Consider the following 24,503-nt stretch of genomic DNA (forward strand, 5'->3'; position numbering starts at 1 on the left):
GATGACCAAATTGATAATATTGATCATCACAAGTACTTTTAATGGGAATCCTATATGATATTCCTCTGCAATCACTGGTGGTCCTTTGTTTGACATTCCCTGTCCCTTAGAAATTATTAGTCAGTCTTGACTCTGTCTTGATGTATTAATAAAAACATTAAGACTTCCTTTTTAGAGGTTCCAGACACCCTCTTTTTAGACCCTTAGGTTTGTATTTTGTACAGGTAGTCTCTTGAGGGATATAACCTAGGCTGGTCTATAAACATCCCTCTGGCCCTCCTTAATGTTCTTGTTGTTTATAGATCTCCTTTCACAACATCAGGTCTATGTCTATATATTTCCATATATTTTGATATTGAGGAACTTGCGAGGTGGACAGTATAAACATTCGCTGGTTTGAACCTCGGGAACGAAAGAACTATGGTTTCCGGGGTTCGTAATGTCATATTGTAGTCCTACACGATGCGCTGGTATTACATGGCCAATGTCCTCACAGGTACAGGAAGAATAAAAGTAAATAAAAGAGCAAAATGAGGATGAGCTCTAGACATAGTATCATTTTGTTGCACTGCACCTGATCCCATCAGATCAGAGTCACTTGGTCCTAAAGTGATTGCGGGTCGGAATCCCGGCTGGATAAAGGGTACGATGGAGGTCTCAATGATCTAGAGACACGAGACCCTTAAGGATGACCAAGTGATAATATTGATCATCACGAGTACTTTTGATGGGAATCCTATATGATATTCCTCTGCAATCACTGGTGGTCCTTTGTTTGACATTCCGTGTCCCTTAGAAATTATTAGTCAGTCTTGAGTCTGTCTTGATATATTAATAAAAACATTAAGACTTCCTTTTTAGAGGTTCCAGACACCCTCTTTTAAGACCCCTAGGTTTGTATATTGTACACGTGAAAGGAGATCTACCTTCAACTGCCATCTCTCCATTGAAACAGTAATAACTATAAACAAATATATATTTTATATATTAACTCATTGCAATGTTTGATAATAGTGATTAGTACAAAATATTTTCAGTAAACATGTCTGTGTCTTTTTTTAACATGTTTGCGGCCATATACTACAGCCATAGCAAACCACAGGGCCCCCCTGCACTCCAGCTGAAGAGCATACAGCTCCAGCTCGGGAAGCTTTAAAAGAAAATGTGTTAAGCTCTTCAGGGGTCATAGATTCAATGACACAGGTGACTTATTGTGTATTTTTATTAATATCGCTCCCTGCAGCTTCTATCTGCAACCCTCCACAACATTTAAAAGAATGGTTAGCGGGGCACAACCAGGAAAAAAAAAATTGGGCCAGATTTATCAAAGTTTTGCATCGCCCTTGCGTAGCGCAAGTTAGGGCAAGTGCGACGCAAAACCTAGATTAGATTTACCAAGTCACTCAAGGCATATATCCCTGGTCCCTGATCCTCACATGGGGGACCCTCAGATGGTGGTGCGCTTTAGGGTGAGAAACCCTTTCAAAATTCAACTCCACTCTCCTTACAAAAAGGATAACACACACTTCGGTACAAAACAGAAGCAGAAGTAGACAGTTGAAAAGCATTTTTTATCCAGTGCGATAGTGATGGCCACAAAAAGTGCGTTTTGAAGCAACACACATGCACCTTTATCACGGGTCCTGTGAGCCTGACTACTTCTGTTTTGTACTGGAGTGCACGCTATCCTTTATGTAAGGAGAGTGGAGTTGGATATCTATAACCAAAAGTTACTGGGACTTTATAGTTAGGCTATGATTTCACTCGTACAAAACCAGTAAATTCAGCAGTTATGGTTACCTGAGTTAACTATAACTTACGCCCCGCAATGCACTGCTTATAACCTCACATATTACATCACTGATGACAAGGCCAGTGATATCACTCATGACATCTCAAATGACATCACTGATGACATCATCAAGCAAGTGTAAGTGTTTTAAAGACTTTATGGGTGGTCCCTGTAATCTTAGTTTTTTTCTGTGAATTTCTGCTTTTTTTAAAATTCGATTTTCTAACTAAAACATCCCTGTAACCTTTGGTTTTTAAGTGAATTTCTATGGGTTTTTAACAAGTAGTCACATTTGCAGAGTGGTGGAGAAAGGGGGCAGGGCCTCGAACCTGCTCTCAGGAATCCAGCTATGTTGGACTTGCTGGAGGTAACAGGAGGGCTTCTGGGCCCCCAGGATCCCTCACCATCCAAGAGGACTTCATCGCTCAACAAAAAGTGCTCTTGGAGGCGTGTTTGCAGAGGGCATGGTCACTGAATCCCTCTCAGCAATTCCGCTGTGTGGGACTTACTGCAGGTAACAGGAGGGACCCTATGAAGCCAAAGGCACTTCGTCCCCCAACCACCAATGCACCAGGAGGCACGTTTTACTTGAGGTAACAGGAGTGGTAGCTGGCCCCGAGGAACCTTAAGAGACAAGGGGAAGTGTGGCTCAATGGTTAGAGCAGCAGACCCTGATGCAGAGGTCTAGCCCGGTACCAGGGTTCAATTCCCCACCTCGGCGGGTCTTGGGCTCAAAAATTCCATGGACCTGATAATTCTCGCCTTGGTGCCTATTCCAATCATGGAGTCCCACTCTGCAACTCTGGGCAATAGCTTGCTTAATCTCCACAACGGACCCCACAACGCTAAGGATGCCTGGCCTCCACCTTGGGGGTGCTCAGGAGTGGACGCCTCACAAGCGCCTTGAGACCCTTGCGGGTGAGTAGTGCGCTACACAAGTATCAATTTATAAGGGGACTTTATCCCCCAACTAGTAGTGCAGAAGGATGCGCATTTGCTGAGTAGTGGAAAAAGAGGCTGAGGCCTCCTACTATCACCCAGCAATCCCACTTTGTGGGACTTACTGGAGGTATCAGGAAGGGTAGTTGGCTCCCAAGAACCCTCTGGAATCAAAGGGACTTTGGGGCATATTACCAAGCAATAGCGATAATTATCGCTATTGCTTGGTTAGAGACAGAAATTTACCGCTGAGCTGCGGCGATTTTTACCGCAAATAAGCCCTGGTATTACCAAGGTTTATCGCAAATGCGATAAAAATCGCCGCAATGCATGAATATCGCTGAAAAGTCCGCGATATTCATGCATTACCGAGCTAATTCTCTTAGCCATGTTATCCACCTCCCATTGGATAACATGGCTAAGAACTGCTCAGGGCAGGTGTTAGCTTTTGTAGATAATCGCGCTTAGCGCGAATATCTCCAAAAGTTGGTAATAGGAGATAGCGATGTTAGCGACTGTTTCCAGTTGCTAACATCTTGGCACGCCCACTTTGCATGTCATTAGTGATAAATATCACTGACATGCAAAGTGGGCCCCAAGATGGTCGCTATCTCCTACTAGCTGTCGATAACTGGTGTTAGCGACAGCTAGGTAATAGGGAGATAATTTTATCTCCGCTTTCTTGGCTTTTAAAGCCGAAAAAGTGGAGATAAACCCCCTTGATAATATGCCCCTTTATCCCCTAACTAGTAGTGCACCAGAAGATGCATGTGCAGAGTGATGGTAAAAGAGAGCAGGACATCCTATGACTTGCTTACTTTTTTCCCCTTTTGTTCTTTATTTGGGGAGGGCTCATGGCCATCCTTCCCTGGGCCAAATTGGGCCCAGGGGATCCCATACCCCAGGCCAACCCTTTTTTGAATAGGGGAGGGGGGTCGGGCGGCCCCCCTTCCCAGCTGATTTTGGCCCGGGGAGCCCATCCCCCAGGGCTCAGCAGTTTTACAAATGAAAGGGAGGTAAGCAGAGTGGCCCCCTCTCCTGGGTCGATTTCGGCCTCCGGGACTCCATCTCCCATGGCCGGTCTTTTCATTAATAAAAAAATTATAATAATAATGGGAGGGGGCTGCGCAGCTCCACCTCCCGGGCTGGTTTTGGTCCCAGGGACACTATCCCCCAGGGCCTGGCCTCAATTGTGGGTGCCCTGACTCCACACTGGGCACCCACTCTGTTGGGGACCGTGCAGCAGGCTCAATCCTCCTGGGGTCCCTGCTGGCGTCCTGCCTCCTGCGGGAGCCAGCATGCGTGAGACAAAGGGAGTTGCTAAACATGCAGCTCCCGCTCTATTAAAGCAATTGTGCTCCGCTTCAGGCAAACAGGAGCATTTTTTCCTGCTTTTACTTGCTAGAAGCAAAGCATATTTTTCTATGGTTTGGCAGGAGCAGTAAAGCTCCCACACAGCTATGTCCTGGGACATAGAAGGAGCCGGTCCTGGGGGAGTGGTGGTCCCCAGGGCCATGACGGCTCCAGGAGGGGGGCTGTGTGGGCCCCCTCCTCTGATCTGCATGAGTCGGCCCCAGGGAGAGGGGGGTCCCCAGGGTTGTGTCCCCCTCCACGTTTTAATATTGTTTTTTTAATTGTATTTTTAATTTTATTTTATACTTTTTTTTATAGCGCTAGCTAGACCTGAATGTATCAGAGCGCTTTACATATAATGCGAGATATTAGATTAAAGTACATGCAAAAAACAACAGATTAAGAAAATTGTTCGGCCGCAGCGGTCGTTACAGTATGCAGACATAGGAATCGTTTGAGCTAAAAGATATACAAGACATAGTGGACTGCTGAAACACTGATTTAACCGCTACAACTGTTCAAGGCAGAGTGGGTGTGAGCTTTGGGAACATAGCTCAGTTAGGGTGTGTGTTAAAGTATTTGTTGAGCAGTAGGTGTTTACGGTCCCGATTTAAACAGGAAAAGGAGGGGTTGCAGCGCAGGGCACTAGGAAGTTAGTTCCATATCGTGGGAGCTTTTCCAGAGAAAGAACATGTCTGGGAGGATTTCTTTTTTAGTTTGGGAGATATGAGAAGAAGTGCATTGGAGCTCCTTAGAGATCTGGCTCTACCAGCTTTTGAAAGTTTGTTCTCCAGATAGTTGGGGTTATGTGTGTCAAGGGCTTTGTGGGTGATGCAAGCGGTCTTGTAGAAACATTTTCCTTTGATTTGGAGCCAATCGAGGCTCTTGAGGGCCAGTGTGATGTGCTCAAACAGATTGCAACATATTATTAGCCGGGCTGCCATGTTCAGAACTGAACTTAAGGGGGCCAGGTGAGTTTTCGGAGTTCCTGTGAAGATGGAGTTACCATAATCCAGTTTTGAGAGGACAATGATTGCACTACTGTCTTAAAATATTCAGGGGGAATGAATGTTTGGATTTTCTTGATGTGTTTTAGTGTGAGGAGTGTGCCTTTGTCTGAGTTGTTTATGTGGGCTTTCAATGGCATGTGTCTGTCCAGGGTGATACCTGAGGACTTAATGGTGTTTGACAGTGCTAGAGAACAGTTTAGAGCGTTCAAATTCTTGAGCCATACTTGGATTGGTAGCAGGTTCTTTTTTTGTGGAGAAAAGTGCAGTTTTGCTGGGGTTCAGCTTTAAATGATTGATGTTAAGCCAAGTTTGTATCTTGATTAGTGTGGTATTCAGATTTAGGATATCACTGGGTGATTTAATCTTGTAATAGATTTGGGTGTCATCAGCATATAGGTGATATGTGACCCCTGCTTGATTCAGGATACCCGTAAGGGGTTCCATGTGAAGATTGAAAAGGGCTGGGGATAGAGTTGAGCCTTGGGGTACACCATGAGGAACTAGTGTTGGTTTTGAGAAACAGTTGTTGATTTTTATTTGTTGTGAACGATGTTGCAGGTAAGATGTGAACCATTTAAGGACTGTGCCATTGATCCCAGTATGGGTCCTGAGTGTCTCAAGTAAAGCAGGATGATTTACTGTATCGAAGGCAGCCGATAGGTCAAGTAAGATTAGGAGGCACGCATCACCTTCATCCAAGGATCTGCGAATGTAATCTGAGATATTGAGCATAGAAGTTTCAGTGCTACAGCCTTTCCTGAACCCCGATTGGAAGGTGTCATGGAGGATGAATTCTTCTATGGGTTTGTTTAGTTGTTGTTGGACGCACTTCTCCAATGCTTTGGCTAGAAAGGGGAGGTTGGTAAAAGGGCAGAGGTTATTGAAGTCATTGGGGTCGGCACTTGCTTTTTTGAGTATGGGTGTGGTTTAGCCTAGTTGGAGGCAGTCAGGAACACTGCCTGAGGATGGAAAACAGACAAAATATTGACTACAAAATATCGAATGGACATAATATCGAGTACAAAATATAGGCTGGACAGAATATCGAATGGACAGAATATAGACATCAAAAGTATCGTTTTGAAGGTAAGTAATGTAATATCGAATTTTAAAATATAGATAGTCAAAATATCGAAGTACATAATATAGGTTGAGAAATATATCGAAATTTTATTAATATCGAATTTTTTATAGTGTATTTTATGTGTTAAAAGTGTTTATTTATGTTATAATGTAATTTAATTTATGAATTTAATGTTATTTAAATTTTGCGTAATTTAATTCTGTAGCGGGTTGTGGGTTTATAGGGGAATAGGGTGGGAAGTAATTTAATTATAATTAATTAAATATGTTAATTTATGTATTGTAATTTAATTATAATTAATTAAATATGTTAATTTATGTAGTGTAATATAATGATAATTAATTAAATATGTAAATTTATGTATTGGTATTTGTTTAGAATTAATTGTGAATACATTTTTATTTAGTAATTAATTACATTTTAATTGCCAATTAATTTTATTTAATTGATTAATTGATAATTATGTTAATTTAAGTAATTACATTTCTGTAGCGGGTTGTGGGTTTATAGGGGAGTAGGGTGGGAAGTAATTTAATTATAATTAATTAAATATGTTAATTTATGTAGTGTAATTAAATTATAAATAATTAAATAGGTTAATTTATTTATTGGTATTTGTTTATAATTATTTGTTAAATTATATTTTTTGGTAATTAATTAAATTTTAAATGCCAAATAATTTTATTTAATTGATTAATGGATAATTATGTTAATTTAAGTAATTTAATTTCTGTAGCGGGTTGTGGGTTCATAGGGGAATAGGGTGGGAAGTAATTTAATTATAACTAATTACATATGTTAATTTATTTTGTGTATTTATTAGATTTTAATTGTTAAGTAACTGTTTAATTACTAATTAATTAATTGTTAATTTGTAATTAATTAGTGTTAATAGATAATTAATTGTAATGATTAAATTAGTATTTGTAATTAATTAATTATTATATCATATTAAAGTGGTAATTACTTTTAATTATATTTAATAGATATTAATATATATATCTTTTAAATAATATATGAAGTATCTACTTTCTTTACTGTTGCACTCACTGGAGTGGGAATAGTAATTTTTACCCCTACGCTATCCAACGCTTGCCCTAATGTTGCACTCTCTGGAGTGGGAATAGTAATTTTTACCCCTACGCTATCCAACGCTTTCCCTACTGTTGCACTCTCTGGAGTGGGAATAGTAATTTTTACCCCTACGCTATGCAACCCTTTTCCTACTGTTGCACTCTCTGGAGTGGGAATAGTAATTTTTACCCCTACGCTATCCAACGCTTTCCCTACAGTTGCACTCTCTGGAGTGGGAATAGTAATTTTTACCCCTACGCTATCCAACGCTTTCCCTACAGTTGCACTCTCTGGAGTGGGAATAGTAATTTTTACCCCTACGCTATCCAACGCTTTCCCTACTGTTGCACTCTCTGGAGTGGGAATAGTAATTTTTACCCCTACGCTATCCAACGCTTTCCCTACTGTTGCAGTCTCTAGAGTGGGAATAGTAATTTTTACCCCTATGCTATCCAACGCTTTCCCTACAGTTGCACTCTCTGGAGTGAGAATAGTAGGTTTTACCCCTACGCTATCCAACGCTTTCACTACTGTTGCACTCTCTGGAGTGGGAATAGTAATTTTTACCCCTACGCTATCCAACGCTTTCCCTACTGTTGCACTCTCTGGAGTGGAAATAGTAATTTTTACCCCTACGCTATCCAACGCTTTCCCTACTGTTGCACTCTTTGGAGTGGGAATAGTAAGTTTTACCCCTACGCAATCCAACCCTTTCCCTACTGTTGCACTCTCTGGAGTGGGAATAGTAATTTTTACCCCTACGCTATCCAAGGCCTTCACTATTGTTGCACTCTCTGGAGTGGGAATAGTAATTTTTACCCCTACGCTATCCAATGCTTTCCCTACTGTTGCACTCTCTGGAGTGGGATTAGTAAGTTTTACCCCTATGCTATCCAACCCTTTCACTACTGTTGCACTCTCTGGAGTGGGAATAGTAATTTTTACCCCTACGCTATCCAACGCTTTCCCTATTTTGCACTCTCTGGAGTGGGAATAGTAATTTTTACCCCTACGCTATCCAACGCTTTCCCTACTGTTGAACTCTCTGTAGTGGGAATAGTTATTTTTACCCCTACGCTATCCAACGCTTTCCCTACTGTTACACTCTCTGGAGTGGGAATAGTAATTTTTACCCCTACGCTATCCAACGCTTTCCCTACTGTTGAACTCTCTGGAGTAGGAATAGTAAGTTTTACCCCTACTCTATCCAACGATTTCCCTACTGTTGCACTCTCTGGAGTGGGAATAGTAATTGTTACCTCTACGCTATCCAACGCCTTGTCTACTGTTGCACTCTCTGGAGTGGGAATAGTAATTTTATACTTCCGCTATCCTACGGTAATAATATTGGATATATTTTATTTATATTATGTTACTATATATATATATGTTTTGACAAATATGATTGTAAAACATTTTTTTTATAACTTTAAATAATTATTTAATTATTATAAGGTAATTTAAGTATTTTTAAGTCTATTTTATTAAATAATTTGTAATTTTAATTTAATTTAACATTGTTTTTAATAAAGTTGATATTTTTACAAACTATATTTTTGTAAACGATATTTTTTACTCGATATTTTTGTACTTACCTGTTTGTAGATACAAAGTCGATATTCTGTCTGTCGATATTTTGTCGCCAATATTTTTGGTACTAGATATTATGTCCCTCGATATTATGTCAGTGATCCCTGAGGATAGAGATGAGTTGATGATTTTAGTCCAGAATGGGGAAATGATATGGTTGAGGTTTTGAACTATTGTGGAAGGCATAGGATCCAAAGTGTAGGATGTGGGCTTTAACTTCGCAATTACATTGAAGACTTCACTTTCAGTTATTGGTTCATAATCGGACCAATTCGCTTTGTTTTTCAGTTGAAGGAAATCAAGGTTGAAATTAGTTTTTATATAGGCCATACGGTCCTTGGTTAGGAGGGGGTTCTGCTACGTAGGGGAGTGAGGCAGAGGGAAATTTGGTAGAAATGTCAGATTTGTGACTTGGGTGAGGGATTGTTCAATTTTAGCAACTTTATCAATGAAGAAGTTGGCCATTTCTTCACAGCGTTCTGTTGTGGCTTTTGTTTCGTGTGGGGAGGAAAGGGTAGTTTGCCATTTAATAATGTTGAAGAGCTCTGAGGGTCTGTTCTTAGTGCGGTCAAGTTGGTTGCGAAAGAAAGTGGCTTTTTCTCTGAAGATGTGTTTCTTGTAGGAAAGCAGTGCCCTTCTTAGGAGTGAGAGGTTCACTGTAGAGGGTTTTTGTCTCCATAACCTTTCTGACTGTCTGAGTTGTCTCCTCTTGTGTGTTAAGATCTGAGTTGAATCAAGATTTAGTTTGTATAGATCTAGACTGCTTCAGTTGAGCTGTGCCATTTGTTCGAGAACAGAAGATATCACTGTGGTGTAGTGGGCAGTGAGGTCATCAACTGTGTGAGTGCTGAAGTGGGGCACAGATCCTGGTCTCCAGTTCTGTCATTGATATTTGCTTTCAGTTCCTGGCTGGGTGCTTGGGTCTGTCGGAGGGGTGAAAGCAGTCACTCATGTTCAGGTGAGCCCACTAGGCAGCAAGGTTTTTAGTAAGACAGCCATGAACTAGATCTAAGCAGCGATAGGATTGAAACACCACTATCATGCATTGGTGGAGATTTACACAAAAGGGATGCAAATCAGCGCAAAATCATTTTTTTCCAATTTACGTTCCAGCGCTAAGCTTGTTTAGTGCTGGAAATAATTGAAAGTAACGCGAAGCAGTCATTACTTTGCGCCATGAGGGCGTACCAAGGGTGGACCATGGGCGTTCCCAGGCAACCACCCAGGTTTTCTCCTGCTAAACTCCATTTATTAACTAAAGTAGATTCGGTTTAGCGTGAGAAAACTGCACACTTTTCAAGTAGGCGCAAGGAAAGAGAAATGCTTTAATTTCTCCTTCCTTTTCTGACTTTGCATGTGTGCTGCACTGTACAGCTTGCAGAGGGAACATGTTTGAAGTGAGTCTCAGCATAGTATTTTGTACTGGAAGGGTACCCTTCCAATACAAAACCCATGCTAGACTCACAGAGACACCCTTGCACCATGGGGCAAATATGTCTCCATGGTGCACAGCAGCTGATTTCAGCGCCAATGCTAGTGAGATGGGAGGAGAGTGGCATATTTTAGTAAATAGGGCATCCTCCTCCTCTCTCATTTTCACGTAGCGCAGCGCTTGCGGCTGCTGCAGTGCACTATTTTAAAAGTAGGTACATCTCCCCCTCAGTGTACTATTAGACTGAGGCTTCCATTGATTTCCTCTCACACTGGCAAAGCTGTCTGAAAATGATGTTGTCAGATTGCTGTCTAAATTTTCAATTGACCAAACCAACCACAAAGCACCCCTCTGACCGATAGAATGAAGTCAACTGCAGTGCTGAAATTGGCACCCTTGTCAAGGCCTGACCTTGAAATCTGAAAGAGACTTTTAGTTATAGATTCCTTACCTTAGAATTACCCCCCGGGCGTCAGACTGGATCCGGAGAATTTTTCTTCAGCAGTACCCCAGCGAGTCGGTAGGTGGCGTCGGTCGACTCCACATCCGTCGTCAGCATCGTGGTCACCGGTATGAAGTTGCGGTGCCTATTAGATGCCGCCCCTGGATGCTTAGATAATTTCTTTCTTTTTCCTCACTGGTCTAGCGCAGATCCGGAGAGAGCTTGCCCCTTAGTCACTTTTTGACCTTACTCGACCTTCCCCGTTGCCGATCCCGGCAATGAAACCCCTGGCGCCGGCCATTACCCCAGCCGATAGTGTCCTCATCCTCATCCCCGAGATGGAAGTGGAGCCGGACTGTCGTCGGCCGACATTGAATCCGATGCCGAAGGCTACTTTTGTTCCCTTGTTCATCCTAGGTGTTCTGTATTGCCCTGAGGGTGGTAATGAGGACTGTGAGGCGTTGCTGGACCCTTTGACAGACTAGCTGGAAGAACTAGACTGGAGAGAGGAATTATGTGACCCCTGTGGTCTGGACACCTCTCCAGACCTTGGCATGCTTTCTCCCCCTACCGTGGCTACGGTACGTAGGGCAGCCAGGGCCTTGGGCCTGGAGCTTCCCACAGTGGCAGTCAGGACTAACCTCCTGACAGAGGTGCTTCAACAGGCGGCAACTTGTCCTTCAATGAAGCCCTCAAGGATGTCCTTCTGGGCATTTGGTCCAAGCCCAACACAGGGGTTCCTGGTGTTTAGTACTCACTTCATTGTTCAGACAGACCATAAGCCCCTCTTGTGACTTAAACAGATGAAGGGTGAACACCCCAAACTTTTGAGGTGGCCCTTTTCCCTACAGGGGATGGAATATTCAGTGGAACACAGACCTGGGAGTAACCATGCCAATGCATATGGACTCTCCAGATATTTCCACTTCGAAAATGAAGAGTCACTGGGCACAGTTAGTCTCATCTCTTTACATTTGGGAGGGGTTGTGTAGGAAAGTAGGATCTGCTTTTATGGTTACCCCCGCTTTTTGCTTGATGTAATGCTGTTTCTGACTAGTCTGACTGGGATCCTGCTAATCATGACCCCAGTTTCTGTGCTTTCACCTCTAAATGTGTTTGGTAAGTACTCAGGTACATCCCAGATTGAACATTGGTACAACCTTATCAGTCCCTTATCAGTCCCTTGTATATGGTACTAAGGTACCCAGGGCATCGGTACACCAGAGGTCCCCCATGGGCTGTATGCATTATGCCAGCCATGAGAGACCACTCAATTTGTAACTTCAGGCCTGCCGTTGCAGCTAGTGCTAGCACCCATTACGAAAAATGTAGATTTCCCTATATCTAAGATCACTGCACTTAAAATGTATGTCACCCTTACAGCAGGCCCTTGCAATTCTGAAGGCAGGGTGCTTGGTTCTAAGTGTGAGGGTGCCCCTGCATGAGCAGGACACCCTTATGACCTCCAGAGTCCATTCTCCGAGGTAAGTGAGGCAGCCATATGACATATAGAGGGGCATTGCATCTTTACGCAGTGACCATCTAAAAACTGGCTACTACGAATCCTATCATGTTTTGTATCAAATATGTTGGAATCAAACCCTCACAGCGTAAACAGTGTGGGAGTTATGATTCCATGAACCATAAAGCTTGTTTGGGAGGACCTCGATGCTCCTGGTATCAGTCTTCCAGACCCGGATAGTAAGCCATGGCTCCTGCTGGCCAGAGACAAGTTTCTGCCCTCCTGCTGCTGAGCCGAGCATGGGCAGGGGAAGGTAGAACAATAGTTATCCCTTCACAGGGAGGTGGGACCAACTCCCAGGCAGGATTTAGTGTATTGGGGCAGGGTGGGAGCGCTTACCAGAGCCACAGTCTGCCTGCAGGGCACATTTGGTGCCCTCCATGCATAGTCCAGTTCAAACCAGTTCAGGGAGCCAGTGGCTCCCACTCTGGCACAAAACTGGACAAATGACAGGGGAGTATCCTCTCCTTTGTCCAGCTCCTCCTTTGGGAGGGACCCCTGAATCGTCCCAACCCTTTCCTTAGGTTATTTAAGGGCTTACCTATGGGTGGGTCCCTAGATTCGTTGTGAGACAAGATTCGTTTCTGACACCACTTCTTTTTCAACCGTCTGGGCACTCTGGACTTTGATGAACTTCGCTCTGGGCATCAAGGCTGCAACTAAGAAGACTCCTGCTACTCCTGATCTTGTCACTCGGCTCATCTGCTGCAACGTCCGTGCCTGTGCACCATACTGAAATCTTCCAAGGCCTGTGGGCACCCAAGACACCTGAAGGATTCTCCCTTGAAGTGAAGGAGTCACTTCCCTGCATCTGCAGGCACAACAGTTAAGCTGACCGGTGGGCTGATCCTGGGCTCCCACGGACTCCGCAAGGCTCAGCAACACAGGTGGTGATTCTTCACATCCCTTGAGGCCTGCCCTGTCCTCTCACCAAGTTTCAGGCCAGTATCCCTCGTCGGAGCTGCAGGAACCAAACCCCTGTGCACCGCATTGACTTGCAGTTGGAAAGTCTTTGGGCTCCAAGTAGCCCCAACCTCAAGCATCTTCATTGAACAAGATCTTCACCCTCACCGCATCTCTTGCATCGTTGGCTTGCATCTTTGGTGAGCTGCTTGAAGTCCTCTTGCGACTCCAGTGCACCCCTGATTGCTCGGGCCTGCCCTGACTCCCCTGCTTGTGGTGAGTCACCTGGACCTTGTTTCGATCCCGTGCTCAATTTATATAGGGATCATCTTCAGGACTTAAGGGATTGTTTTTGCCTGAATGGAAATTAAACGCCAGAGGCTTAAAAAAGTGGAGGCCTTCCAATAAGCTTGCAGCTATGCTGACCGGGCAGGAATAGGTGATAGCTCTGTTGAGGCTTCAGTTGCCAGGTCTAGGCGTCCAATTAGTCGGACACATGGTGATGTGTGGAATCCTCGCGACTGGTACAGCGTTGGTTGGAGGGGTGGCCGGAGTTATGGCTCCGTGCATGTGTCCATTAGCACGAGTTGAGGTACGGATAATGCGACACGTTAGGTTCTTGAGCACGGGATCGAAACGTCGACTCCTTTGAGTAGACATACGTTTCACCTTATTATATTACTGTATGTATGGTTTACTCCAGGACACACTGTTAATTTTGATTCATGACAGTGGTCTGATAGCTCACCCTGTTTGCCTGATATTCCTTCACTCTATTACTTTCTCACTTTCTCCTCCCTTGTACGGTACAGGACTGTGCCCTACTGTAATTATAATGCTTTGTTGCTAAAATGTGACCTAACCTTAACGATTTGTTTGATTATTAAATTCCCTGTCCGGCTGGACACGGGACTGAAATATATAGTAGCCTATTGTGGTCTATATAATATTTTTGCATTTATTCTTTTATGCTGAGGACCTTTTGTTTCCTTTATAATACTTGATACCCATGGTCCCTATCTACCCATTGGGTTCCCCTTGTCTTTTCAAATGCACATCTGACCAAATCAGGTGAACCTGTGCTAATCACTAAGGGCCTGATTACGATGGTGGTGAGACCGCCCCCGACAGCCTGCCGGTGGTGGCCTCGCCGGCATCGTAAGCAGGTTTCACACCCACCATATTACAATGGCGGGCGTTTTGTTGGCGGTTGGGAAGACCGACCACCACGGTTCCGACGGGCTTAAGGATCCCTTCGGACAATCAGAAGGGAATCATATCCCCAAAACGGTGGTGGTGCCTACCAGGCACCGCCAAGTGCATTATGATGTCCCTTTCCGCCTGCCAACCCGCCATTAAAAGGCAGGCAGAAGGAAGTTTGGGGGCCCTTGGCGGGCCCTCCTTCCCCCCTGGACCTCTGATATGGACACTTGGGGAAACCTTTGCAGCGAACAGCACCCGTTGCAATGCAAAATATAGGCGGTCGAATTGTAATGCCTCTTAAGGAACCGCCGACTGCATGTCGGGCAGTCCCATTTCTGATATAGTCCGCCTGCCATCATAATCAGCTTCTAAATATTTATTTGTTCACTACCTTTTTTGACGAACTTTTAGGCTAAGTACTAGTGTTAGGCCATATATTTAAAATTGGACTGAAATTAGTAGATTTGAGATTTGCAGGTAATTCTCAACATTTTTTTAGCAGATATGGGTTTCGTAATCAGGATCAAGTAGATTGTCTGCCACAATATGTGACTTTTAAATTAAGGAAGACGTGCTAGCTGAGGAAGTGTAGTGCAAAGTTATCCACTATTGCCAAAGGTTATTGACTTCACGGAAGCTTTTTCTTAAAAACCTAATCAATTGGGTTTGGTGCTTTTCCAAACCCAAAAGCATGCCAAAAGCTATGTTTTTTAAATTATATATTCGAAAGCCTTTCTGCTCAGAAGGCATTGCCTCTGAAAAGTGTGGTACCATAATAGCGGTACTGTCCTTGAAAGGTACAGCGACACCTTAAGGAACTTCTCAGCCACGATGCTACTTCACCCCCATTTACCCATCTCAAGCCATGTCTAAATATTTTTTTGTGTGCTTTATTTCAGAAAATAGTATTAAATGCTATCAAAGCCAAATCTGAGTGGATAGAGAATGCAAAGAGCCCCACAGTCCAGGACTTTGTGGATCAGAAGATTCAGCTGGAAACAACCATCACTCCCATATTCAACAAACTGAATTCCCCACGTGAGTACCGTAGGAGAGGACAATAAAAGAAAGGCGATGATCTAGAAATGGGTGGAATATTCAGAAAAACGAGTTTACCAGCAAATGTACTGCCACGGTGAAGTGTTCTATTAGGGGAGCGTTGTGTGCAGGTGTGTGACAGAGAAGTGCTCAAACTACCAGGCAAGGGGGATGTAGTAATATGCCTCCAGTTCCCACTTTCAGATATTTAGAACAATTTACATATTTAGCACCTATCTTTTCAAGAATATACTATGTTAATGTCCTCATGATCATCGAACTTAAGATCTTTTTAATATTTCTGAAAGCACAGCAGGATCATGGTACATCTCTAAAAATAATATTTAGAATCTAAATATGTTTGAAAGATTAAACAAAAAATGGTTTTACTTTAGTTAAAATGATTCTACAAAGGCTGCACAGAGAGTCATGTGCTGCACCATCCTAGTCACCCAGTTCTATTTTATTGTTGGCCCAAAAAGTATTACTGATATTGAGACTTTTCTAAGAGCCTTGGGGGTATATTTACAAGGGGATAGTGCCACCAGATCGTCACTTGTAGTGATATTCTGGTGGCGCTATGCCCTTCTACATATTTACCAAGCCCCATTAAGCCTCTTTTTGTGTTCTAACACCACCTTGTAAATACGGTCCCTTTACATGCATCACTTAGCGTGAAAGGGGCGTGCAATGTATGTTGCTGTGGGAATTCCACTGAAACTCTTATTGCTTTTTGGCGCTGCCCCAGATTTACGAGGATGTGTAAATCAGAGGCAGCCCCAGAAACTAACACCAGGCAAGAGAAGGCGTTAAAATGGTGAAACGAGTAGAAACACTTCTATTTCTTCTCATTTTTATTTTTTATGTGTGTATCAAACATAGAAAGAGCAAAAGGCCATTAATAATTGTTTATGTGCAGGAATCAATAAATAATGATGATTTGCTACTTCTATGTGTGCTGCATTCTGCAGCACACATAGGAGTAACAAATCACCATTATGGTTTATGTGCAGTGAGGGACACCTTCCTCCACATAAACAACTATTCCCTGCAAAGCAGGCACCCTTCCACTTTGGTGCAAGGGTAGCTGCGTTGGCACGAAGCAGCTAACTTTATGGCCACCGCTAGGGAAAACACAGGGGTGTGCCGTATCATTATAAATACAGCGCATGCTTGCGTTTTGAAATTGTTGGAGAACACCGCTACCAAATTTGGCTCTGCTCCACACTCTGACATTTTGTTGTAATTAGGCTTCTTGGTTTTTAGAGAATGCTTTTTGAGGACTCTTTTTCTTTTTTTAAAAACTGTTTTTATTAGAAACAAACTGCAGCAATAATGACATTACATTGACATCTTCGGCAAAGGTATACAAGATTACAGCATTACATTCCAATCATCAATCCATCAGGAGCCCATCGGAGTGGACTCTATTAACACCTTAACATTTATTATGAGGGTTGCAACTGTGTCCCTGGGTCAGGAAACACCGCCGATCCACCCTAACCCTGATTGCCCTGGGTATGCACCATCATCTCCTCATCTTCCCCCTCCAACACCGAGAGTTTCTCCCTCCTCATTCCACTGTAGGAGAAATGCAGATCTACCCCCTGTATTTATTCCAATGTCCCCACTTGTGATCCAATTTGAGTGGACATCCTTGTGAGAAGTTGGCCTGGTATATAATGCTCACTAATTCTAGTGATCACTTTATACCATGCCAAGCAACCCTTATGATGATTGGTTGTAATTCAACCTTGTAGACCAGTTATCCTAGTGGTAACGTGGACAAAGCAGTCTTAGGCTAAACTCTGAAAGGCATGTGAAGCCAGCTGTTATACCATACACAACCCCCTTGAGTACCAAATGAAAGGGACACCACACAGATATATATTGAAAATATATATTGATTTATTAACTATAAAATCCCCTGGACTCTTTATGAGCACAGAAGCACAAGCGTTAAATCACAAGACAGTTTAAAATACACAAAAGTTGCACAATATGGATGAGCCCTAGGGGCCACCTAAACCATATACTAAGAAAGTGGTATAAGAGATACCAATAGGAAAGGGAACAGGCCTAGGGCCTTGGGAATCGCTGGAGCTATTCGAGACTAGCAATGATTAAGTCGGGAAAGGCCCACGGGACTCGGGTGCAGTGTTCAAAGTGCACGCACTTTCCAATGTAAAGTCTATGGTGCGTAAAAGTTACACAAAGTTAGTTTAAGGGCACTTCCGCTGAACCTAGAGGAACAAAACTTAAGACACAGACCCTAGAGGTGTGTACCAGTGTAGGGACACCGGCGTTGCAATGTTACCTCACCCACAGGAAGTGGGTGCACAGGGTCGAAGTGGCGTCGGGTTTTGACACGCAGGTTCTTGGCGCTTGAAGCTGAAGATGCTGCAGGCGATGTGAAGGAGAAGTGTCCGGTGGATACAAGGGTGGATCTGAAGTGGTGAAGACCTGAAAGCAGAGGGGACAATGTTCAAAGTCACTGACCAGTGACCACCGTGGAACCAGATTGGAACCAGGCAAAGTCGGGTGCAAACAGGTGATGAGGTGTTGCTTCTCTCTGCAGCCACGTGGACACGAAGAGGTCAAGGACGTCCAGGAGTCGATCACGAGCTGTCCCTCGAAGGCTCTAGCTGATGGCGGTGTCGGCAACTCGATTGAAGCAAACAAGCCTTGGCTAATGCAAGCCACAGGGAAAATAAAAAAGGCTTATTACTCGGACCAGCAAGGTCAGAGCGGGTACTCCTTTCTACAGGAGCGAGGGCAGGTCTCGAGCAACCAGACCCACAGTGTAAATTGTAGGTTTTGTCACCAAGATGGCCGCTGATCACGTGACAAGCGGCCGGGATGGCGAGTCGAGTGGCACAAAGCAAAAGGGCCCCACGCAGATCGTGGAGATGCTTGAGGGCTGATCTTTGGTGCAAATACTGCTCGGTTGTGGGGCTTCTCAAACCACAAAGCACAGAGTCGAGGGTGCCTCGGGTGCTGCGCAGTCAGCGTCTCGGGGGTCTTTCAAGATGTCCGCTCCCACGTCTCTCGGTGCATCCACGGGTCCCTTCTTTGCAGGGACTGTGGATCAGGCTGTAAGAAGTCTGGGAAGCTGGGTCTTGTCAGACTCCGCACTCGGGCTCCGGCGGGAGGCGGCGGCAAAGCAGACGTCGAGGTGCTGGGTGATGCCTGTGTTCACAGGGTGGTCCCTCCTAGGCCACAAGGGAGATTCTCTTCAGTCTTCTGTGCAGCAGAATGTCGAAGTCCAGTCTTCTTCTTGTTTAAAGTTGATTTCAGGATGATCTGCTGTGCAATGGCACTGCTCCCACTCTTATTCCCAATCTGAGGGGTGGATCTCCTGCTAGGTCCCTCCCCTATGGGTGGGACCAGGAATGGGGGTGGTTACACCCCCTTTCCTTTGTCCAGCTCCTCGCCAGGACTGGGGCTGGAAAGCCCCAGAACCGGTTTGGGCTGGCTTATGCACAGGGACACCTTGTGTGCCCCAGGCATGCCTCAATCTATTTAGCCCTGTCCTACCCAATACACAAAACCCTGTCTGGGGTGGTGCTCGCACCTCCCCAGGCAGGAAACCCTTTGTCCAGGCCCTCATCGCTGGAAGGACTCCCAGCAGCAGGAGGTCAGACATGTGTCTGTGGTGGCAGCATCCATTTTGTGATGCTGAGGCTCTGGTTAACTTTAACCGGGGTTAAGGCTACACACATGTCGTGTCCCTCTAGAAGGGTGGAATGCTATCCCCGTCGCCAGAATTGGCGAGGGGATAGTATTCCAATTCGTATGACACCTTACTCGGCATGTTTTGATAAAGCCAAACCAAAGATAGCAAATAACCGCAAGGATTATAATGCACTTAAGAGTATATGGTATGGCAATATCCCGGAACAGCTTAGGGAGTGGTTCCCGACAGCTGCAGACAGGCTCAGCTCATGCTAGAGCACCATCTCACATATTTCCAAGCACTCTGCCTCCAGGATTGATGAGGCCTTCCATAGGAGTGGCTGATAGGAACATATGTGTCCAGTTTAGGGTTAGGCACAGACATACTGTACCTAAGTAAGAGGTGATTACACCAACTTACCCCAGCTGAGTGATCAGCCAGTTGTGTCAAATATGGAGGCCAGGCCAGGGGTGGCATAATACATGCTGCAGCCTCTGGTAGGCCTTGGCTACACCTATGCCCTGGGTACCTATGGTACACTGTTACAGGGGCCTATAAGGTGAACCAATTCCAATTGTTTATGCACCTAAGGTACATGGAGTCCATTTTAAGGAGAGAGCAATCGGCCTGGGGCCCTGAATAGCAGGATCCCAGGCCAACTAAGTCAAAAACCAGCTAAACACCAGGCAAAAAGTTTGGGGGTAACCATAGTCAGATATCCACCTTCCTACATAACCCCCCCCCCCCCCCCCCCCCACCAAACGAAATGAGATAAGGCTATCCTTGACCAGGTAAGCCTATATTGCCTAAGTGGCCATATAAGGAAGTACCAGCTCTGGCTTGGTAACCCCCTGTCTCATGGTCCACTAAGCAATCCCTCACCCTAAGGGTATCTGAGGGTCTCCACCATAGGGAATCTCTACCTGTGGTGTGTCTTTGCAAAGTCAAAGGCTGGTGTTGAGATGGAGTACTGAAGTGAGTTTCCTCTGTAGGGCTCAGCTTCCTCCAATCACTCTCCATCATGTGTGCCTTTCTTTCTCTGACTGAGTTGCACTGTGCTCTCAGGGTCAACCTCTGGCTACCTAAAGCTGGAGGCTGGGTCCCTCTGCTTGGCTTACTGGAGGGACAGGTCAGGTTTGGGGCCTTTTGGTCCCAGGTTTGGCTGTGCCCAACAATATCCATCTGGGGGAGGTCCCTAACTACTTTCAAGGGGGATCCCTCAGGAGTTTTTAAAGTTTTCACCTCACTAGGGCTACTAGTTTCGGTGCCCCTAATCTGTTGATGGGGGTGCTTTATTTGACAGGGGGCCCTTTGGGTCTCACTGTCCTTCTTGTCCTCTGCAGCCCTGGGCTGAGTAAGGCAAGGTAGAGAGGGGCAGGTTACCTGCTCCAGACTGGGTCCCTCCTGCGAAGGGTCCACTGCCATCAGAGGCTCTGTCAGGCCAGGCCTAACAACCTCTGGGACAGTTCCTTCATCAGGGGTAAGATCAGTTCCCTGAGGAGGCTGATCCTTTCCTAAAGTCTGGTGGGAGGGAGATTTCTCTTCCTCCTCAATGCTCTCTGTTTGGGTGGAGTGATCCATCATTTCAGGCTTCACTACCCATGTATCAGTTTGAGTTTGGGCTGTGGCCATCACAGCCCCACCAACCTTTTCAGGAGGAGACTCAGTTTGGGTATGGGCTGTTACTAGTACAGCTCTGCTACTCTTTTCAGGAGGGAGGTTATCTAAAGATGGGGCTGAGGTTTGCTCAGCCCTCCCAACCTTTTCAAGAAGGACATCTTGGATTGGGGCTGTAGCCATCACAGCCCCACTAACCTTTCCATGGAGATTTACCATTCTAGAATGGGTTTGCTGTTCAACCTCAGCCCAGGCTGAGATTTCCAAATCATTACCCAGTAGGCAATCTACAGGCAAGTTTGCTGACACTGCCACTCTCTTTGGGCCAGTGACACCTCCCCAGCTAAGATTGACTACTGCCATGGGATGATTGGTCTCTATGCCATCAATGTTTGTCATCTGATATCTGGCATCAGGTAAAAGTTGCCTTGAGGGGACTAGACATTCAGCCACCATGGTGATGCTAGCCCCTGTGTCTCTGAAGGCCTCAACTTTCAAGCCATTGATGAGGGGCTCCTGTCTATACTTGCTCAAAGTGTTTGGGCAAGCAGTGAAATTGGCAAACCCCATGCCAGTCTCATAGACAAGAGTATCTGTGTTAGGGGACCTGGATAGGCCAGAGTCCACCTGTCCTCCAAAAGTAAACCCACCCAAATTCTTGGGGGTGCTCCCACCACCTGGGGGACCACTGCTAACAGTGACAGAAGGTGTTGGAGCCTTACCTGGAGGTATATTCTCTTTATTGCCATTCTTGGGACAACAGCTATCTGTTTTGTAATGCCCCACCTGTTTACAGGTATGACAATAAGGCTTTTTCTGGGTTGTAGAAGTGTCTTGGGACCCACCCCCATTCTTGGAGTTTTGGGGCCCTGGGGAAGTCTTTTCCTTACTTTTATCCCCACCCTTCTCTTGAGGCTTGGTAGTCTCTTTCTTTTGGTCACCACCCTGGTTCTTAGGCCTGATCCTGGTTCTGACCCATTTGTCTGCCCTCCTACCCAATTCTTGTGGGGAGGTCAGATCAGAGTCAACCAGGTGCTGATGTAGAAGCTGATTTTGACAATTACTTAAGATTTGCTCTCTCATAATTAAATTATACAATCCTGTATAGTCATTAACCTTACTTCCCAGCAACCAGCCCTCCAGAGCCTTAGTGGCACACTCAACAAATTCAGACCAGTCCTGAGTCTGTGTCTTCTGGGTATCTCTGAACATTAACCTGTACTGTTCAGTGGTTAAGCCTAACCCATCAATCAGAGCACTCTTCAGGACCATGTAGTTTCTAGAATCCCCATCACTAACTGTGAGGAGTCTGTCTCTGCCTCTACCTTCAAAGGAGAGCCACAAGATTGCTGCCCACTGCTCCTGAGGGATCTGCTGTACCATGCAGGCTCTCTCAAGTGCAGTCATCCATTTGTGGATATCATCCCCAGCTTTGTAGGGGGGCACAATCTTACTCAGGTTTCTTGTATCAAAGGACCTGTCTTTATCCTTCTGGATAGTGCTGCCACCAGTGGATCCTAATCCACTCTCTCTAGGCTGTCTTGCTCTAGCAAGTTTCTCTTGGGCCAGGGCAACTTCTAATTCTTGTCTCTGGATCCTCAATTCAGCCTCTCTAATTTGAGATTCTCTCAATTTGGTCTCATGTTCCCTTCTCTGAGGGCTAGTCATCACCTTTCTGGAGTGACCATGAGAACCTCTAGAAGCATGGGAGTTGTCAGAGTCACCTGAGTGAGTCCTTCTCCTCCTAGGCTTCTGGTTAAGTCCACCTGGGGGTCTGAATGGGTTGTTACCAGATTCATTCCCAAGTTGGCTTAAGTTAGCCTGGTTCAGTCTGCTGACCAGCACCTGACTATTTCTGTCATCATCTGACTCACTGCTTTCCACCTCTTCCTCTTCTTCTTCCTCCTCATCTACTTGAGGAGCTCCAGTGGTGGAGGCTTCCTCATCTACCAGGATGATAGGACCAGGGGTGTCTACAGTGTCATCCTCTGAAGGATGGCCTCCTTCAGCATCCCCTGTGGGGTTTGCCTTAGAGGGCTTTAGAGCCTCAGACTGGTCTAAGAGCTCTCTTAGGTGGTCTGTAGTAGGGGAAGGCCCTGTCTTCAGACCCCTTAAGACACAAAGCTGTCTTAATTCCTTAAAGGAAAAAATAGCAAATTTGGATGGTGCCCTTGGAGGGTCACTCTCAACAGGGATGTTCCCAGTGGAACCCTCTGCTCCAGACATTGCTCTAGTGTGGGTGGATGTGTTGCAATCTACCTACACTGGTGTTTACCTACTAAACTTATCTAGTAGTTGTAGCTAGGGTGTGCTACTCCCTTTGCTCTACAACAACTAAGTTCAGTAGAACTTAAGTATACTGGTCTTGTTTTATATGTACCTAGCAGGTACCTGTATGATCTTTCAAATGATAATCTCAAAGATTGCAATGGTAAAACAACAGCAAGCTCAGATCCCAATCCGCTGCTCACCAATGTGAGAAGTTGGCCTGGTATATAATGCTCACTAATTCTAGTGATCACTTTGTACCATGCCAAGCAACCCTTATGATGATTGGTTGTAATTCAACCTTGTAGACAAGTTATCCTAGTGGTAACGTGGACAAAGCAGTCTTAGGCTAAACTCTGAAAGGCATGTGAAGCCAGCTGTTATACCATACACAACCCCCTTGAGTACCAAATGAAAGGGACACCACACAGATATATATTGAAAATATATATTGATTTATTAACTATAAAATCCCCTGGACTCTTTATGAGCACAGAAGCACAAGCGTTAAATCACAAGACAGTTTAAAATACACAAAAGTTGCACAATATAGATGAGCCCTAGGGGCCACCTAAACCATATACTAAGAAAGTGGTATAAGAGATACCAATAGGAAAGGGAACAGGCCTAGGGCCTTGGGAATCGCTGGAGCTATTCGAGACTAGCAATGATTAAGTCGGGAAAGGCCCACGGGACTCTGGTGCAGTGTTCAAAGTGCACGCACTTTCCAATGTAAAGTCTATGGTGCGTAAAAGTTACACAAAGTTAGTTTAAGGGCACTTCCGCTGAACCTAGAGGAACAAAACTTAAGATACAGACCCTAGAGGTGTGTACCAGTGTAGGGACACCGGCGTTGCAATGTTACCTCACCCACAGGAAGTAGGTGCACAGGGTCGAAGTGGCGTCGGGTTTTGACACGCAGGTTCTTGGCGCTTGAAGCTGAAGATGCTGCAGGCGATGTGAAGGAGAAGTGTCCGGTGGATCCAAGGGTGGATCTGAAGTGGTGAAGACCTGAAAGCAGAGGGGACAATGTTCAAAGTCACTGACCAGTGACCACCGTGGAACCAGATTGGAACCAGGCAAAGTCGGGTGCAAACAGGTGATGAGGTGTTGCTTCTCTCTGCAGCCACGTGGACACGAAGAGGTCAAGGATGTCCAGGAGTCGATCACGAGCTGTCCCTTGAAGGCTCTAGCTGATGGCGGTGTCGGCAACTCGATTGAAGCAAACAAGCCTTGGCTAATGCAAGCCACGGGGAAAGTGAAAAAGGCTTATTACTCGGACCAGCAAGGTCAGAGCGGGTACTCCTTTCTACAGGAGCGAGGGCAGGTCTGGAGCAACCAGACCCACAGTGTAAATTGTAGGTTTTGTCACCAAGATGGCCGCTGATCACGTGACAAGCGGCCGGGATGGCGAGTCGAGTGGCACAAAGCAAAAGGGCCCCAGGCAGATCGTGGAGATGCTGGAGGGCTGATCTTTGGTGCAAATGCTGCTCGGTTGTGGGGCTTCTCAAACCCCAAAGCACAGAGTCGAGGGTGCCTCGGGTGCTGCGCAGTCAGCAT

General features: G+C 45.2%; 1 protein-coding gene and 1 long non-coding RNA gene across 3 annotated transcripts in view; one reads left to right on the forward strand and one right to left on the reverse strand.

The window, feature by feature from the left end:
- Window positions 1-24,503, forward strand: part of ANKRD45 (ankyrin repeat domain 45) — a 360,539-nt gene that overhangs the window by 240,325 nt on the left and 95,711 nt on the right. For both annotated transcript variants that reach the window (XR_015299695.1, XM_086936369.1), the window contains exon 7: window positions 15,244-15,382. Coding sequence is in view for 1 of the 2 variants with exons in the window: in XM_086936369.1 (XP_086792495.1) it covers window positions 15,244-15,382 (139 nt within the window). In the remaining variant the exon portion in view is untranslated. The remainder of the gene's footprint in view (window positions 1-15,243; window positions 15,383-24,503) is intronic.
- The window catches only part of LOC147747835 (uncharacterized), a 67,609-nt gene that overhangs the window by 3,440 nt on the left and 39,666 nt on the right, over window positions 1-24,503 (reverse strand). The window lies entirely within an intron of this gene.

Source organism: Lissotriton vulgaris, chromosome 1_1 (genome assembly GCF_964263255.1).
Source record: "Lissotriton vulgaris chromosome 1_1, aLisVul1.2, whole genome shotgun sequence".
In the NCBI taxonomy this organism is placed as follows: Eukaryota; Metazoa; Chordata; class Amphibia; order Caudata; family Salamandridae; genus Lissotriton; species Lissotriton vulgaris.